Consider the following 17,386-nt stretch of genomic DNA (forward strand, 5'->3'; position numbering starts at 1 on the left):
ACAATGTAGGTTTCTAGACTTTTTATCATGTGAGGATATATCAGTAGTTCTTAAGACTCTCTGCAATCAAGACTGTTTTAAAGGAGAATTTAAAAAGCTGAGTCTACACAAACCTTTTAGGTTTCTGAGTAGATTTTAATTTAAAAAACTAAACCGAGTATGAGAAATGGTGGTAATATATGTGATTTAAGGAAGACTCAAGATTGTGTAAACTTAATACTTTTGTTCAGAGATGGAAGTAAAGAGGGTTTGGGATTTTTAAAATTTGTTTGAAAGGCAGTTGTGAAAGTTGATGTCAATGTATTGCTTTTTAGGCATCAGGTGCATGAGAAAGAGGAGTTCAAAGCACTGAAAACATTAAATATTTTCTACCAAGCTGGGACATCCAAAGTTGGCAATCCTGTTTTCTACTACATCGCTCGGCGGTAAGAAACCTTTCACCTTCCCAGTTTGAAGTGAACCTGTCACTCAGAGGTGTCAAGTGTATGTAAGAGACACCAGCTTGGTAACAAACAAGAGTCTGAAAATAGCTTATTTGTTAATATTTGCTGACGGTATTTTTGAGTTGTTTCCTAAAGCAAGATTGTCATTTCAAAGTAATTGCACTCGTGACAGGAGTCGTTCCTGGAGGTGTTGAGGGAAGGGAGATCCCTGTGCTCACCCCAGGTGTGGTCAGGGGCAGCTGAGGGTCGGCTGAGCTGCTGAGGCTGCTCCCTGTGCTGAGGTGCTGCTGCTGGGGCTGTGCTCCAGCCCTGGGGAGGCTGCTTTGGCCTGGGGGCCGTGGCAGCGCTGCCAGGGCTGGGATTTCTCCACTTTGGGCACTTTGGGGTGCTGGCACAGCCCCTGGGCTGTTCGTGCTCTGGTCATTGCAGTCATTTTGTGCCTCTGGGAGCAGAGCCCTGCCTGGGGCTGCTGGGGTTGCTCTGTGGTTTGTGCAGTGGCTCTGGGGGGCACTTGCAGTGTTGGCATGAGAGGATCTCATCAGTGGTGGTTCTTTGGATGGAGTGAAAGAACACAAGATGAGGAGCATCATTTTTTTAAGCAAGATCCCTAATGTTTAATCCCCTTACATGCACAGAGTTAGAATCAAAGGCAGTCTTTTGAATCCTCTTTAAAAAACTCTGTTCGCTTGCCACACTTTCCTTCTCCATTTTGTTCCATTAGACACAGTCTTATTTCATGTCAAGTAAAACAAAATGCCTGCATTGTTATCCTGCCTTGTTCAGACAAGAAATTAGGCATACAAATGCAGAGAGTAGTGATAACCCATCTTAAAAAGTGACTGTGCCTGGCAGTGATCCGAGGCATCCTTATGTATTCTGTGCAGACCTGACATGCAGTGTTTCCTTGTTTGCAGAGCAAGAAATGGTTATTTCATCTGCAGAGAAAGAGTTTCTGGAAGTAAATCAAAACAAAAGTTTGCACCACATGTTTGCTAGGCCTAGCTCATCTCCCTGTTCTTTAAAAGCAGAAAGATTAATTTATCCAAAGATGCCTCACTGGGCAAAACTGTCATGGTCCAGTCAGCCAAGCATTCCTGCCTTCAGAGAGGGTGGGCAGGAGCAGATTTCTGAACATTTTATCCAGGTATGGGATATTCCTGAAAATAAGGTTGGGCTGCAACATGGGCCTTGCTGCCAGGTGAGTTATTACCTGTGTCTTCAGCAGCTGCACAGTTCAGGAATCCCGGCAGGGCTGCCTGTCAAAGCAGCAGGAAGGGCTTTGCTCTGGGACGATGCTCTGGCATCATCTCTTCTCACTGGGATGTGGCTAAGTGGAGCTTATTTGGGGTGTTTGTCTTCTGGTTCTGAGACAGGTGTTGTGTTTGTTTTCAAGGTGTGAAATGTGGAAGAATTGTTTAGATTGGAGCTGCCAGGCTATTTGAGGGCTTGTAGCAGGCTGGGGTTTTTTTGGGTTGTTTTTTTCCCCTTTTTTTTCTTTTTTTTTTTTTTGTAGTTGAAGATCTTGTTGCTAAGGCATTGTTGAGTCATTTTACTGATATATCTGGATCAGTTATGTCCTCCTTGTGCTGTGAAATTTAATTCCTTCTGTCATCTATCTTCACATTTTGTTTCCTGGGCAACAACCCAGCTTCTGGAGCCAGTGCTCTTCTGTTTTTAATCCCTATCCAGTTACAAAAATGATCCATAAATCAATGAATATTGATCCTGAACTACTGCCATTACGTTTTTAGGCTGGTCCCAAACTAATTAATAGGAATAAAAGCTCTGAGTTATTGCTGCAGACCGCAGCATTCCCCACAGCAATTTTACCCTTTCCAGAGCGAGTACCCAGCTATTAGGGGTGTGCCAGGGCTTTTCTGGGTATTTTGAATATTGCCCTGAAACGCTGAATGGTTGTTTTGGATAGCAATTTCAGCGGGAATAGGTTATTCTGTGTTTCTGGAGGCCTGAGTGCACAGGGTGTTTACAAACCAGGCCCCCAGCTCAGCTCAGAGTGGCTGCGCAGTTGCCCAGCAACAAGTGCTCGACTCCCACACTGCTGCCTCCTCCCTGAGCCTTATCGACTCATTCGTATTCCAGAAAAATACCAGGCAGCCTCCATTCCAGTCTGCCTTGCTGAAAGCAGTCTGAGCAGGGTTTGGGAGGGAGCAGAGCCCTGGAGCGCCGTGCTCCAGCTCACTCCGCACCCAGCTGTGGGTCTGCATCCTGCTCCCCAGTCCTGCCTGTGCTTTTGGGAAACCCCAGAGCCCCATTTCCCTTCCAGGCTTTTCTTAGCCTGCTGAGCAGTCTGAAGGCTGAATAGCATGTCCTTCAGGGTGGGGGCTTGCAGTTTGCCCCAGATAACCTCTGGAAAGCAGTGTTTCCTGTTGCTGGTCATCACGTTGTCTCATTATGAGTGAAACATTCTCAGAGCCTTAAAGTCAATTCCCTGTAGGTTTTTTAATGCAATAGAATTTAGCATCCTGTACTGATTCTGCAGCAAAGACACGTGCAGTATTTCCTGTAATTTCCTCAAATCAAGCAGTTTAGCCACAGCACCTCATTTTGTAATGAGTCCTGCCTTGCAAGCCCAGCTGCTCCCACTGTGTGGGATGAGGCCAGAGAACGATGCAGTTCTGGGAATTGCTGAGTTCTGAGCTTGGGATATAGGTTGGTGCTGTGCTACAGTCACTCAACACTTAGCAAACCCAGGGACTGTGGCAGCAGGGACTTCTTCAGTGTTTCTAAGTTCTAAAGAGTAGGAAGGGGAAGGATAGTCACAGTGTTGTGTCATCAGCTTATTGCTAAACAATATTAGAGATACATCAGTATCTAAATAGTGCAATTTAATATAACCATAATTTCCCCCCATAAGACTGCTTCAAACAGGTTTGTATAATACAATGCTATCTATTTATTCGTTTTACTCTGCTTATTAGAAAAGAAGCACAGTCACTAGTTCAGTTCAATACAAACATAACTTTATTTTTACTTAAATGCCAATGAAATAACTGTACAAATCCATTGTGTAACATTTACTGTTAGAAATTAAAACACGTATCCGGTTATAGAAATACTGTTCACAATTGGAAAGTTGTCATTTCTCTGATACCAGTAGTTGTAAATGATCTACAGCCCCCATTGACACCTTAGGAGAAACAGGTAGAGGACTCCAGTCTTGGTTGTGAGGTTTTCTGGGTTTTGCAGCACCTTCATGCTACAATAACTGGAAAATAAATGGCCTGGAATGAATGGAAAACATTGTATAACATCTGTAATATTAAGTGGATAATACTTTTTCAATTAACTTGTTCTTCAGTTTTCATTTCATGCTGTTTGCAAAACTTCATCTGTAGTATATCAGGTACCTTTGCCATAATTTAAATAGTTTTCCTAGAGTGGACAGAACCATGCGTGCAGCTATTTCTACTGGCTGGCGGAGCAGATGTCGAGGAGAAGAGCATCCATGCTCGCCCTTAGAAAGCAGGGATTTGGGCATGTTCAGTGCCATGGCCTGCATTCCTTCTCTTTGGAGCCACAAGAGTCAGGAGTGTTTCAGTGACAGCTCACCAGCTAACTGCTTCATTGATTTGTTACATGACTTGTGTTAGAAATCAGCTGATGTTTCGTTTTACTGATAGTAGTTTGCTACGTTCTGGCTGATTTGTGGTATTCTTTTAAGCAGAACATATTAACATTTCAGGATGTCACTTGACATAAAGTCAAGGAGTTCCAGGTCATTAATTTGGGTAGATAACTCCTTGGTGTTTGACAGTGTCATGGCATTGAACATCTGGCATTTTTCGCTACTTTTATCTCTTTTTTTTCTTCTTTTTTTTCTTTTTTAATATGGAGAGAGCAATAACTTGCCTGAGGTCTCTAAGTCAAGCCAGAGCAGAAGGATACTGGCCCCTACCACTGTCCCATGCTGAAGTTGGACCATGTTGCCATCTCGGTTTACACCCTCTTAGCAGACATCATGGCATTGTCATATTTAATTCCTAAATTCAAAACTGTTGTTCTTCATATTTAAAATGCTCTAATACATATGAAGCAAACGTAGATATACATGCTAGCGATTTTGCTCAGGAATAACTTCTGATTAGTGAAACAGTTCGGTTTAGTTCCTTTATTTTTTCCCTTTCTTTTGCATGTCATCATAACTTACAAAGAATCTGTGCTGCTATATTACAGGAATTGCTCACTGGCAAGTCAAGCAAGACAATGCAGATATGATACAGGCCTTCTGTTTTTTTCCAGTTGTTCAATGACAAAATCATACGTAAAATCAGTACCTAAAATTCTGATGTGTTTATTCTGTGCAAGTAAAATGAAAAATTTAAATACAAAATAAGCACATTTTTAAAAACAAAATAATAGATTAGTTGTACTCAATTAAGACATATGAAAATAAGTAGCAGCTTAGTATCAAGACATTAGTGTGCGCGTCTTTAAGAACTGTTACTTTCTTTAGATCAGAGTCGGGACTTTGAATTTCTTTCATCCATTGTTTCAGCTGGATGTGTTAACTCCAGCTGTCATCCCAGGAATAACCCCAGTAATTTCCACGGGGTGCGAGCCCTTAGTCCATAGCCAGGGCCAGGGCGTGCAGCAGCGCCAGGCAGAGCAGCCCCGTCGGCCAGCGGCTGGCGCGGGAGGGCACGGCTGGCGTGGCCTCCTCCTTCCTTAAGGTAGCGGTTGTGCTTTGAGGCATCTTGGAGTAGTTTGTTGGCATTCCACTGGTGATGCTTAAAGTCATGGGAGTGGTGGAGGATCCCGTGGCCGGGGCCAGGCTGGCGTTGCCCTGGGTGGAGTCCTGCACGAGGATTGTGCGGGTGGCCGCGGCCTCCTGCGGGCCGTCGGGGGAGTCCGTGCCGGGGAACAGGGCCGGGGGGCTTTGGCTCCCCAGGGGAGGGACTTCCTTGGCTTTCAGTTGTTTGTGTGTTTTGGTCACTTTGGTGGGCTCGGGCGCCGCGGCAGAGGCCTCCCTGTCGGCTGCCTTGGTGCCTTTGATCATGGGGCTGGAGTCCAGGGCCGGCCCGGGGCTCGCCCAGGGCTGCTCAGCACAGGGGGCCCCCAGCACGCGGGCGGCTGTGCCCTGCACCCACTGCAGCACGTAAGGGATGGTTTGGTTATCGCTGCACGACCAGGGGTTGTTGTACAGAGTTATTACCTGCAGCTGGGAGAGCTGGTCAAAGGCTTTGTCAGGAATGTATGAGAACTTGTTGTTGTGCAGGTAGAGGCTTGTGAGGTGTTGCAGTCTCACCAGTGTTCCTGGGAGTATCTGGGACAAGAAGTTATTGGATAGATCCACTGTCTCTATGTTGTAGGGCATATTGGTTGGAACTGTCCAAAGTTTGTTGCTGCTGAGATTGAGAAACTTGAGACTGCTCAGTGTGTTGTTGATCAGGACAGCTCTTTCCACCATATTCCTGGAAATATCGAGCACTCTAAGATTCCACTGGTAAGCTGTATCAAGTTTCTGAAGAACTTTAATGTTGTTGTTTGTGGCATATAATTCCCATAAGGACTTGGGCAGATGAGCAGGAACGTTCTTAAGCCAATTATTTGAAATATCAAGGGTCCTCAGATTGGTGAACCTCGTTAGCTGATGATCGAGATCTACAAACTGGTTAAAGGACAGGTTTAAATATGTAAGGTTGTCTTGAAGTCCCTGGGGCAGTACAGTTAAGTTTCTGCCTGAACAGTCCACATTCCTGTCGTTTCCTGAGCACTTACAGCTAGAAGGACAGATACCCAAACCAGCGGGTATGAAAATCAGAAGGACCAGCAGACAGGTAGATGTTTTCAATGTCTGGTATTCCATTGTTGCCTGGAAATAAATATACCAAAATGACACCCTTTAAATCCATGTAATACATTTTATCTCCGTATAAGGGTTGTCTTGGCAATGGCCACTTGCAGGAGAAATTAAGTAAAAATATCAATAACCCCCTTTGTGGCACGGTCCTTTTTAGAATTGTTCAAGAGAGACTTCACAAAGCATCCCTTCAGCCTGTCATGTTGTCTGGCAGAATGAGACTTGTTTTTTTCATCTCCCTTTCCCCCTCCAGCTCAAATGAGGGCTTTCTTCCGAAAACGCAAGTCTCTTCCAAACGTTATACAATGTCTGCTTCTTGTTTTTAGTGATTTCAAGCCTATATTATGTTTGGAATAATGTGTTCATTTATAGAGGATGAAAAAATGGCTGTCAACTGGATCTTCACAAATCTCTGCAGTAATGTAGCAGTCCCCCCCATCCAGGCATGCTGTTTGCTTAAGTAAATTGCTTAAAATACATCGTAGGAATTTAGCTTGAACCCCAAATTCCAGTGTTCATGCTAACATGCACTGTAGCATTTTTTCCTCCTTACAACGTTAATTACGATCTCAAAGCTGGAAACACATGTTTAGAACCCGAGTTACCGTTAGTAAGAAATCCCAGACACTGCAGCAAATTTCTGGTGCAAGCATCTGTCATCAGCTCCTAATTCCATTCCCGTTTCCTTCTCTGATTTGGTAGTAGGATTTTGTGAGTAAAATCAAAAAGCACAAACTTACCGTGGTGTCCTGCAGTATCAGCACATCGTTTCTGTGATGGATTGGAGCTTAGAGGTCGCCTTGTTCTGGAGAGCAGCTCCAGAGGCTGCCGGGGGCTGTGCTTGTCTCAGCTGCATCGTACGGCTGCGCCCGGCTCCGCAACCACCTGATCCTGTGGGCACTGCAGAGCCGGCCCCGAGCCCTGCCAGGGACCTGCTGGGGCAGGGAGTGCCCGGCTCCCCCGAGCCCTGCCAGGGAGTGCCCGGCTGCCCCGAGCCCTGCCAGGGAGTGCCTGGCTCCCCCCAGCCCTGGCAGGAGTGCCCGGCTCCCCCAGCCCTGCCAGGGAGTGCCCGGCTGCCCCCAGCCCTGCAGGGACCTGCCGGGGCAGGCAGTGCCAGCAGGAGCTCCCCAGCCCTGCTGTGCTGCTGCTGCTCCCTCCCAGCCGGGGCTGCCGCACACTGGGCTCCCCCCGCAGGCTCAGGCTGCCACCCCGCTGCACGTTTCTGTTTGAAATGGCAGGTTAGCTTGGCTTCTTTTTGCCCTCTGTTAACCTCTCCTCCTGTGATAGAGGTTAATGTGAATTTAGGCTTTCTAGCTTAAGCTTTTCTAAGCTATGCTGCCAGAATGTAGTCATAATTTTAAAATACTGTTTTCTGCTCCTCGGATCAGGCAATTGTTGCGTTGTCAGGTATATTATAGCTCAGCTCGTAGGATTTTACAGATTTCCACAGGAAATCTTGATCTGATTTTCTCAAAGCAATATGAGAGTGAGAGTGTTTATAATGTTTTGTTTATAGTGCTGTTAATTTTAACAGGATGTCATGTGAACGAGCCTTGCAAAAGTCTTTGTATAATTGTAATGCTATTCTTTAGGCATACTCAATCATACAGCTTATGTAAACAGTAAAGAAAATCGAAAATATATTTTCCTATGGCCATTGTATACACAGCAGCCTGGAATTGCATTTGGATAATGTACTACTCTTTAGTAGTGATAGTTTGAAAATTCTGAAGTTTATTGTGTGCAAGTCTTAGTTCTGTGCTCCATCCATAAACCTATTCCCTCCTCAAGCAAGCTGCAAACTCTACCATTTTGCAGAGCTCTCATGGGAAGCTAGCTTCAGCATCTAGCAGCTTCTTTATATGTATTCAATACTGGTAAAAAACAAATCTGCTTCTGATACCAGCCTGCTGCTGCCCAGCCAAGGCTGCTGTGGGGGAGATGAGCTGTGCTGGTACTCAGGGCCCAGAGAGGGGACACCAGGAGCTCCAAGGAGTGTAGCATCCATGAACCACTAAATGAGTTTGGATTAGTGACTGAGTGCATGCTGTATCTAAGCAAATATTTAGGTGAGCTTTAAGTGACCAAAACGTCTTTGACTGAGAAAGCTTTATTGAAGTGTCCTGGAAGTGATTGCACTCACTTGCACAGCCCAGGGGAGCAAACCCAGGTGGAAAGCCGAGTCCCTGTGATGCTGGGCTGTCTGTGACATCTCCACGTGTGTGTTACCTGTGTCTGGCTGTGCTGGCACACACAGCTGTGTACTCTGCTTTCTGGAATCTCTGGTTGCAGGTGATGACTGGGCACAATTTGTTTTGTAGTCAGAAATTTGCTTCAGGCAGAAGCAGGTTGTTCTCTCTTGTGAAAGCTGAAGTTGGGAAACACCAGGGAAATGTGAAGGAAATGCTGGGGCCTCACCATTCTTGCCTGTGTCAACTTCTCCTTTTTTACTTTATTGAAAATTACTCGGTTTAAGAAAGATATAAAGTATTCTGGAAATGAATTTGGCAGTCTACAAAGGGTGTTCAGGCTGGGGCAGTGTTTCGTGGATCTCCTGCATCAGTGGCTCAGGTGGTGAGGGCTGTGGTTCCTCTGCTTCCGAGTGCAGTGCCGAGTGCGTGCTGGGCTCTGAGCTGGGCTCCTCGGCGGGGTCCCTGAGCCAGTCGGGGGGTGGTGGCAGGTCGGAGCACTCGGGGGGAGGGTCTGGGGGAGGGCAGCACTCAGCGGCACTGCTGGCTGGCTCCTGCTCTGGGGCAGGGGCAGGGGCAGGGGCAGGGCTGGCTCCGGAGCAGCCCGCGGCCGGCGGAGGCGGCTGCCCGTTGCCAGCACTGCTGCTGTGCTGGGGTGGGTTCTCTGAGACACTCGGGTCCTCCTGCAAGTTTGTGCCTTGTTTCGGTCTCCAAGGCAGCATAAATAGGACAGAAGAGCGCTTGGTGCCGGGCTCAGAGTCCATGCAGAGGTCCGAGGTGTCCCCATCGGCGAAGGGGGAGCGGCCTGCCCAGTGGGACTGGGCCTGGGGAGGCCTCAGGCAGCATTTCCACAGGAGAATCACCGTAACTGCCAGCGCCATCCCAATCAGAATGCTGCCGAGGATCAGCGCTGCCACCCAGCTGCCGTCCCCAGCCTCCTCCTGCCCTGGGAAGGCCTGGGGCTCCGTGGCAGCCTGCTGGAGGCTGGGCACAGTGGCTTGCAGGTGGTGCAGGAGGAGGCTGTGGGCCCTGCGGCTCGTGTGGCTCTCAGTCCTGGCGGTGTGCTGAGGTGCTGCTGCAGGCAGGGAGCTCCAGACCTCCCCACAGAGCACAGCCAGCATCACCTGCTGTCTGGCCATTTCCCTCCAGCCTCTTTACCAGGGTCCTCTGCTGTTGCAGGGAAGAAGTAGAACATGGTAACTTGTACACTGAATATCTGCACTTTACTGCCACCAGACATTCTGTGTTAATACCATCAGGCTGAAAATAACAGTCTCCCCAATATTTCACATTTCAAGCCTGTTCCTATCTGCATGATCAGTGGGTTTGGCACTGACTTTACAAATAACAGCAGATTTTCAGCATTATGGATCATATTAATAAAGTGGCTTGTTTGAAGGTAATGGCTTATTATCATCTTGTTTCACCTTATCAGAAAAAGGCATTGGCAGAGCAGTCCTCACAAGGTTTCAAAATAACATTTAACTATCATGTAATTGTTTATGCACCTGGAACGAACTCTGCAGACAGGACTGTCAGAAGTGAAGCAGTGACTTGTTGTGATATAAGCTGAGACAGAAGTAAAAGGCTTTTTACAGTTCTCTTAAACTTTTATTTCCTGTTCTCATATTTGTTCAGCATAGCAAAATATTTAAAAGTTTTCCAAGTACTTATGCTGTAATGACACAGCATTCTAATGGTAAAGTATTTTATAAATAAATTCCTGCGTGCAGATTGTGCAAATGTTGAGTTGTTGGCATGAAACAGACTTTTTTTCCCCTGTACTGATTAGAGTTCAGCTCTCTAAATGTCTTCATATGAAATAAATTATATAAAAATTCATCCCCTACACAGCTCTTTTCCTTCTAAAGTCACTTTCATGCAATTTGAGCTAATTCATTAGTTACTATAGTGCTAGTCCTGTGAAGCTATTTCTGGGAAATTAATATGCATGAGTCTTTATGGGTTTACAAATACACAAAATTAAATTTTAAATGCAGCAGTGTAAACACACATGAGCAGTAAGTTAATGACTAGAGAACGTCCTGATGTAAACTCTGACAGATTTGTAATGGGTTAAAATGATTCTGTTCAGTTTTTATCCTGCTCCCCTCTTCTCAGAATAGGCTCAGTACTTGAATGTGATCCTTACCTGCACATTTATCTTCTCTGAAGCAGGCAGCGTCTGCCTGTGTTGTTTGGAGGCTCGGGAGGGCTGTGTGTGCTCGGAGTCAGGCAGGGGAAAATGGCTCTTTTCATGCAGAACCTTGTGCAAGAGGGAGGAAGTTGCCAGCCCGGCAGGAAGCGTCTGCGCCAGCAGCTCGGGGCTCCTATCTCACATCAGATCCTGTGGCCCCTGTCCCACGGGCAAACTTCTGATCTGCCCGCCCTGGCTTCTGCAGAAAGGTGTTTGTGGCTCCTGCCACATCAGGCACCTCTGTCTATTGATGTGGAAATTCTCAAATACCTGTTTGCCTGTCTTTGTAGAAAATAGTTACGGTTTCTTCTGTGGGAATCAAAAACTCGGCGAGTTTGGGCTGGATTGGAGTGGCTGATGTAATTCAGTGGTGGGTTTGCTGTGCTCTCAGGGTTATTAGTGGGAAACCACCGCTGGGTTCCTTGGTGAGTCATGGAAAGCTCTGTGGTCATGGGATGCTGGCTGCTTGCACATCCTCCCTTGTGTGGCTGCAATGAGAGGCAGAGGGCAAAATCTGATTTCACCCTCAGCCTGTCCCTACTTGCTTGGTTGTTTTTCTGTGTGGACAGGGTTGTGACCAGCTGCCCTCGCTGGTGGAGGGCTGTGCTCGGAGCAGCTGCTTCCCCTGTCTGTCCCTGTCCATACCCTGGAGTGTAACCCAAGCTGCTCTCTTGGGTCTCTGTGAGCATTTTTGCCTGGAAAGGCTGCGTGGCGGAAAGAAACCCACTCCAAATATGTCTCATGGCACTTTGCAATTGTGTTCTGCCATAGCTACTGACAGATTCCTCTGCAGCCCTTCCTGTTGTGCCTCTCTGACCGCACTGCCCCTCTCTCTGACACTCTGCCTGCTCCTGCAGCACACACACATCCTGATCCCATCCTCACACTAACCCGGTGTTTCTGTCTGGTTTCTTTGTCTCCTCCCCATTCTCTCCAGCCCCCACAGCTGATTCCCAGTTCTAGGCTAAGCATGCAGACTCCTTCCAGCTTTGTTTTCCTCACCACACAGCCCACCTTTGAGCCTGGCATTTGCATTTTTGAGCTCTGTCTCTGTCCTGGCTGCCACAGTGCTGTGGTCCTGCTGCTGCTCTATCTGCCCTGCCAGCCAAGCTAATGGGTGATCCAGTGGAACTGGGGTGGGGGATTCAGTCATCCTGGTCCTCTCAAACTCGTCCAGCCATCTTATGTGTCACAGCTGTTGGTTACAGCTGCACAGGATGTTTGGAGCTTTGGCCCTGTGCAGCCTCAGCACTTGTAACCGCAGTGCAACAGAGCTTCTTCAGCCCGAGGGGCAGCCTGTGGAAAGCTTCTCACGTTTCCTTAAAAGAGCAAAGCTCTGCTGCAGGACAGCAGCCACAGGCACCTCCCTGGCACTGTGGCAAGGTCAGCTCTCTGAGAATAAAGAAACTAAAAGTTGTTGTGGTTGAAAGGAATTCCTGACGTGTTCTGTTTGGTGTCAGGAGAAAGTGGAGTGTGTTTCCATGATGCAGGAAATCACAGCGAGTCATCAGAGACCTTTCCTGAGCCAGCCAATGTTACAGCAATAAAACACTCCAAGATGCCTGGTCATAGTTTTTTCTAACATCTGACTTAGAGAAATAGTATCATGCAAGCAATTAAAAAACTCATACTACAAGTTTATTGAAGATAACAAATTGAACAAGTTCTCATATTCTAGCAAATACTACAAACTTTATTTATTCATAGTCAGTGTGGAAACACAATAATTACGGTTCCAATCAGTCTGCTTCAAAAGTAACTAAGCTGGTTTAAGAAGTTCTTGATGGAAAATCCAAAAGGGCATTTTGAGAGGGACTAGATCCTGGGTTAGTGGTTGAATCAGAGTTGTGACTAATGTATGGTTTCCTTTGAAAAGCAACTCGGTTATGCCTGTGCAGCATCTTAGTGTTCAGAGTGTTGATCAGACTGACAGTCTGTTCCTTGTTCCCCTCTGTGCTCTTGGAGCATGGGCAGATTCTGTCCTTTAGGTTTATCCTGTTCAGCTCCTGTCACCCTGACTTCTGGTCAAAGGAGTAAAACCAGTCCTGACACTACTTACAGAAAGCTATTTAACACAGTGTTGCTGCCTTCTGGATCCACACATGGCTGCAGCATTCCCACTGGCATAAACGGAAAACCTCTAAAATCTGGATTTAGCTTTCCAGATTTTTTGCTGTTACTTGAAATACAAGATTTTGCCTTACATTAATGGTGTAACAAAGGCAAAAGATGGATTTTTACCTGAGTGTGAATTAAATCTCAACTACAAAATTGGTTAAGATGGGTTTGTGTGACTGGGATGGTTCTTTGCTTTCTTGTTCATTATCTGCTGCTTTGGTGAGTTTCTCAGTAGTTTCATCCTCAGTTTTCCTTTGGTTCACAGCATCCCTCCCTGATACCAGCTCCTGCATTATCAGCTCAGTTCCACTTGTCTCCTTGGGCATCCTCTGCCACGTTCCTGCTGCTGTGGGCCACAGGCTGTTGGTGGCCAGGAGGTCCCCATTGCTCCTGGGCCTGCGTTTGCCCTGCTGGGCTCTTTTGAGATAGGAGATTTTGTTGGCTGCTATGACTGTGGACAGAAACAGGGAGATGCAGATGAGCACAAGAACTGCAATGATAATGAAGCAAATCAGTATGAGAGACTTGTTGTCTTCACAGGTTTCTTTGGTCATTGGGCTCTTGGGTTTGCTGCTTTTCTCTAATCCTCCTGTGGTGGAAACTGCACTTGGGGCAGGGGAAATCAAATTTTGAGTCGTTGTGGAGGAGAAGGAGGGCAGGGTACTTCGTGTTTTGGCTTGGGAAGATGTTGGATTTTGGGCCATTGTGGAGGACGAGGATGGCAGGGTACTTTGCATTTCAGAAGGAGTTGTTTGGCTGCTGAAATTGAGGCTCAGAGGAGAATTTGTGCTTGCTTCTGTCCTGTTCTGACTCTCACTGAGGTTTTGGCTGATGGGACTCCAGGTTTCTTCTCGGAGGTGAGGGTAGCCTGTGTGGTTTGCACTCGTTTGCAGCCACAGGGAGAAGATGATCATGACAGGAAAGGCCAGGCCTGGGTTGCTGCCTCTCGTTGTCTGCATCTTCCTGTTGAGTCCCCTGCAAAAATACAATTTGGGGTGCTAGTTTAGCAGGTGCTGCTTCTTAGAGATTTGGATTGGACTTCTCAGGGGATAGCAGGATTCCTGGTGAAAAATACATGGCCTCATTTTGGGGGATGTAGGAGGGCAAGTTCAAGTGCCCAGATTGTGAAGGAATAGATTGTCTCAAACTTCTGACAGTTTGAGGTTACAGAAAACTTACAAAGATCAAAAAAGAACATGGAGAGAAAAAGAGAAGTGTTTCCTGCTGGGGGCTCCGTGATGTCAGGGCAGACTGGGGGAGTTCCTTCTCTCTGGAGCTGCCCACGTTACCCCGGTCATCACTTCTGCTTTACACAAAGGCCCTGTGGAGGTTACACATCCCTGGCTGCTTCTCACTCCCTGAGTTCCCCTGGGCCAGGCAGGGGAACCCTGCAGGGAACAGATGGGCAGGGAAAAACCTGAACCCAAAATGTTCCTGTAAGTGACAGCAATAGCTTAATGTGAACTGTGTGTAGTTCCTACACAGCTGTCTGGGGTACTTTAAAATGCCCGGGAAAATCTTTGTTCTCTTGTTTTTCTGCTTTTTTGTACAAAAAGCTCTTCATCACAAATGTACTTCTTGTATTTTTCTCCCAAACATTCTGCAGATTGTGACATTTTCTGTAAAACGCCACCGATAAGCATGCAAATGAGAGTAACCATTCATATGTTCTGTTTCACATTTGTGTGGCATTCAAATCTGTACCTGAACTTTTCTGGCGGGTAGGAATGTGAGAGTGGGGTTGGTCTGATACGAAGATAATATTAATTATCTCAGATTAGCAGTGACAAATCAGCCAAGCTGTGACCCAGGGCAAGGCTGTGTCCCACCAGAGGCTTTCTTCTGGCTCTGGTACCAGACCAAAGCGTTTCCCGTGAGTGTTCCACACTCTGTGTAGTGCAAATTGAAATGCTACAGGGAGTGACTAAAAGTAACATTGTTAATTTTATGGTTGTTCTTGAAAAAATGTGGTTGTTGCCTGTAAGGGTAACAAAGTGTATTTGTGTGTGGGTAAATATGAAACATCAGAGAAGTGATGTTCCTGTGTGTGAGCAGGTGAAGGGAAGGCAGGGATACACCTGGTGTGTAAGGGGATCTCTCCTTGCACAACAAGCAAGCAACAAAAGATCTGTCTGTAACTTTGCAGTTCACCCATAACATAAAATTGTTCTCCATCCTGAGATTAATCCTGTTTGTTCCGTTTGAACTGGAAACCATCTTGGTCATAAGCGACAGCTCAGGTAGGATTTTGTGTGTGTATGGTGGTGACCTGGGTGATTCCTTGTAGCATACTTTGGCAAGGAGAAGGAAAGCAAACCCAGCAAAGCTTGGGGTTTGTAACTTTCCAGCTGTTTGGAGCAGGACAGGCAGGGCCAGCCCAGTGTTCCTGTCCCTGCCCAGGGTGCAGCTCCAGCTCTGCCCCAGCACACTGAGCCCAGTGTTCACTGTGGGCTCCCACCCCAGATGTGCTTTTCTTACAAATCAGCGGGCTCGGCTGTGAGGGGCTGCTCTTGAAACCACAAGAGCAAAGGAACTGATCTTTAAAGAGCTGGTTTTCTTTTTAGTTCAACCCTTTGTGTCTGGGTATTGACAGGGTCTCAGTACCCAGCAAGATCTGCACTGCAAGGACAACAGAGCCAAGTAGTGACTGTCACTGTTAATTCCTCGGTCTGACTGTGAATAACCTTTAACGTGATGAAAAATTCAGTATATCAGCTTCCCTGATTCAGTTGGAGATACTGTGTCTACAGTTTGTTGCTATTTTTTAATTACTCAAATTTCTGTAAAAATACCTTTTCATGTATTTTTCTACAAAATGTAAGAAACTCTTAAGTACAACTTAAAATAGGAGAAGGAAAATGTGTACTTACCTTGCCAAGATGCAGTCGACAGAACATGGATGTTTCAGATATTTAGTCCTTTGGCAATAAGATTTCTTTGTGCATAGATTTGCTCCTGGGATGCAGGCAGCCATCAGTGTACAGCAGGGAGATTTGGGCAGTGCTGATGTTTTTAGGCAAACCTGTAACTGCAATGACATGTGGCTCTAAGTGGGGAACTAAAACCCACAGCTATGACACACTTCCTTTGGTAACAGCTCTACCATGACATGTTGGGGAAAAACACCACTTGCCCAACTTAGCTCTCAGAACCACCGGAGGTAACGTGGGGGTGGAAATCTCTTGTGCAGATGAGTTTTCTGTGTTCTGTCTCCTGACTTGTCCTGCACTCAGGTGCTATCAAGAGAAGTGTCCCAAAAGCCTTAAAGCTACACCTGTGCTCAGAGCATTTATCAGCTCTTCTGTAGCCTGTCGTTTGCCTTGGAAGAGTTGAGTTAATGACAGCTCAGAACAGTGACAGGTATTTAAAAAACTTTAAAATTTCACAAGCTGCTGCTGAAGTCATTTTTAATTAATTCTTACTAGAATTCAGTCTGCTGTGTGAACCCTGGAGATGTCGTTTAGGCAAATGCATTGCCCAGGCTCAAAATTCAGAGAACTTTTAAGTGAGAAAAAATATTCTCAATTATGTGAATGTTGTTGAAAAGAGGTATTTTTTTAGGCAAGTCCTCTGTCCTCCTCAGAGGACTGACCATTCTTAGAAACACCCCCAAGCATTGGAGTGCTGCAGGATAGAGTAACTGGAGTGGCTCCGGACCCTCTGAAAAAGTTGGGGTGTGGATGTTGGATGATTAAGACTCCTGAGACAAATATATTTTTCCACATACAAGTATAGATGTGATTTGAATGTCTAAGGCTGTTACAGAGTTAGAGGTTGTGGGGCACTTGAGGATGAAGGTGGGTTGGATCCAGGCCCCCTCATCGTGGGCACTAAAGGTGCCCAGAGCTGAGGCCGCTGTGCTGTCCCTGCTGTGGCCCAGGGCTGTTGGCAGGACTGGCACCGGGGTCACTCTGCCTCAGGGCAGGACTGGGGTGCTCCTGGTGTGCCTGGGCACCCGGGGTTTGTGCTCTGGGCCTCAGGCATGACCCAGCCGTGTCTGTCCTGTCTTGCAGGTTCAAGACTGGTCAGATCAACGGGGATTTGCTGATCTACCACGTGCTGCTGACCCTGAAGCCATACTATGCAAAGCCATATGAAATTGTGGTGGACCTCACACATGCTGGCCCCAGTAATCGCTTTAAAACAGACTTTCTTTCTAAATGGTTTGTAGTTTTTCCAGGCTTTGCTTATGAAAATGTTGCAGCAGTTTTTATTTATAACTGTAACTCTTGGGTCAGAGAATACACCAAATACCATGAAAGGCTCTTGACAGGTTTGAAAGGGAGCAAAAGGCTTGTTTTCATAGACTCTCCAGGGAAGCTGGCAGAGCACATCGAACACGACCAGCAGAAACTCCCAGCAGCTACCTTGGCTTTGGAGGAGGACTTGAAAGTGTTTCACAATGCTCTCAAACTGGCTCATAAAGACACCAAAGTTTCTATTAAAGTAAGTGCTTTTAATGCCTTTCCTAGTGATCAGTTATATTTGTTTAGGGATTGGAATATGATTTTACTGTCTCTTAATTCTCCTCCCTTGTCTTGAGGAGAAATCACAGCTTTCTAGTACACCCCATTAGGAAGCACAAAATTTCATACATTCATCTTTGCTAAAAGTAGGA

General features: G+C 46.4%; 4 protein-coding genes across 10 annotated transcripts in view; 1 reads left to right on the plus strand and 3 right to left on the minus strand.

Annotated features, from left to right (window-relative positions):
- NF1 (neurofibromin 1) overlaps nt 1-17,386 on the plus strand; it is a 70,899-nt gene that overhangs the window by 35,894 nt on the left and 17,619 nt on the right. For all 5 annotated transcript variants that reach the window (XM_074556936.1, XM_074556932.1, XM_074556933.1 and 2 more), the window contains 2 exons: nt 315-425; nt 16,782-17,214. In XM_074556936.1, the coding sequence (XP_074413037.1) occupies nt 315-425; nt 16,782-17,214 (544 nt within the window). The remainder of the gene's footprint in view (nt 1-314; nt 426-16,781; nt 17,215-17,386) is intronic.
- Nucleotides 3,408-7,270, minus strand: OMG (oligodendrocyte myelin glycoprotein). Of its 2 annotated transcripts, none has more exons than XM_074556939.1 (2): nt 7,005-7,270; nt 3,408-6,072 (listed from the first exon to the last, which is right to left on the minus strand). In XM_074556939.1, the coding sequence occupies exon 2, from the start codon at nt 5,869-5,871 to the stop codon at nt 5,026-5,028; it is 846 nt and encodes a 281-aa protein (XP_074413040.1). In that variant the 5' UTR covers nt 5,872-6,072; nt 7,005-7,270; the 3' UTR covers nt 3,408-5,025. The 2 variants fall into 2 exon arrangements, with proteins under 2 accessions (XP_074413040.1, XP_074413039.1); XM_074556938.1 differs by having other exon boundaries at nt 3,408-6,276; nt 7,005-7,268.
- On the minus strand, nt 8,359-10,789 carry EVI2B (ecotropic viral integration site 2B). 2 transcript variants are annotated; one of them, XM_074556942.1, is made up of 2 exons: nt 10,606-10,789; nt 8,359-9,620 (listed from the first exon to the last, which is right to left on the minus strand). In XM_074556942.1, the coding sequence occupies exon 2, from the start codon at nt 9,590-9,592 to the stop codon at nt 8,777-8,779; it is 816 nt and encodes a 271-aa protein (XP_074413043.1). In that variant the 5' UTR covers nt 9,593-9,620; nt 10,606-10,789; the 3' UTR covers nt 8,359-8,776. The 2 variants fall into 2 exon arrangements, with proteins under 2 accessions (XP_074413043.1, XP_074413042.1); XM_074556941.1 differs by having other exon boundaries at nt 8,359-9,623; nt 10,606-10,755.
- Nucleotides 12,281-15,785, minus strand: EVI2A (ecotropic viral integration site 2A). Its single transcript, XM_026796402.2, has 2 exons — nt 15,639-15,785; nt 12,281-13,743 (listed from the first exon to the last, which is right to left on the minus strand). Exons 1-2 carry the CDS (start codon nt 15,740-15,742, stop codon nt 12,903-12,905), a joined length of 945 nt encoding a protein of 314 aa, XP_026652203.2. The 5' UTR covers nt 15,743-15,785; the 3' UTR covers nt 12,281-12,902.

The sequence above is a fragment of the Zonotrichia albicollis genome, chromosome 22 (genome assembly GCF_047830755.1).
Source record: "Zonotrichia albicollis isolate bZonAlb1 chromosome 22, bZonAlb1.hap1, whole genome shotgun sequence".
In the NCBI taxonomy this organism is placed as follows: Eukaryota; Metazoa; Chordata; class Aves; order Passeriformes; family Passerellidae; genus Zonotrichia; species Zonotrichia albicollis.

Coding starts and splice junctions, on each gene's coding strand:
- EVI2B (XM_074556942.1), bottom strand. CDS start 9,592: ATGGCCAGACAGCAGGTGATGCTGGCTGTGCTCTGTGGGGAGGTCTGG.
- EVI2A (XM_026796402.2), bottom strand. CDS start 15,742: ATGGCTGCCTGCATCCCAGGAGCAAATCTATGCACAAAGAAATCTTAT. Junction 13,744..15,638: donor GTCGACTGCATCTTGGCAAG/GTAAGTACACAT, acceptor GTATTTTTGCAG/GGGACTCAACAGGAAGATGC.
- OMG (XM_074556938.1), bottom strand. CDS start 6,270: ATGGAATACCAGACATTGAAAACATCTACCTGTCTGCTGGTCCTTCTG.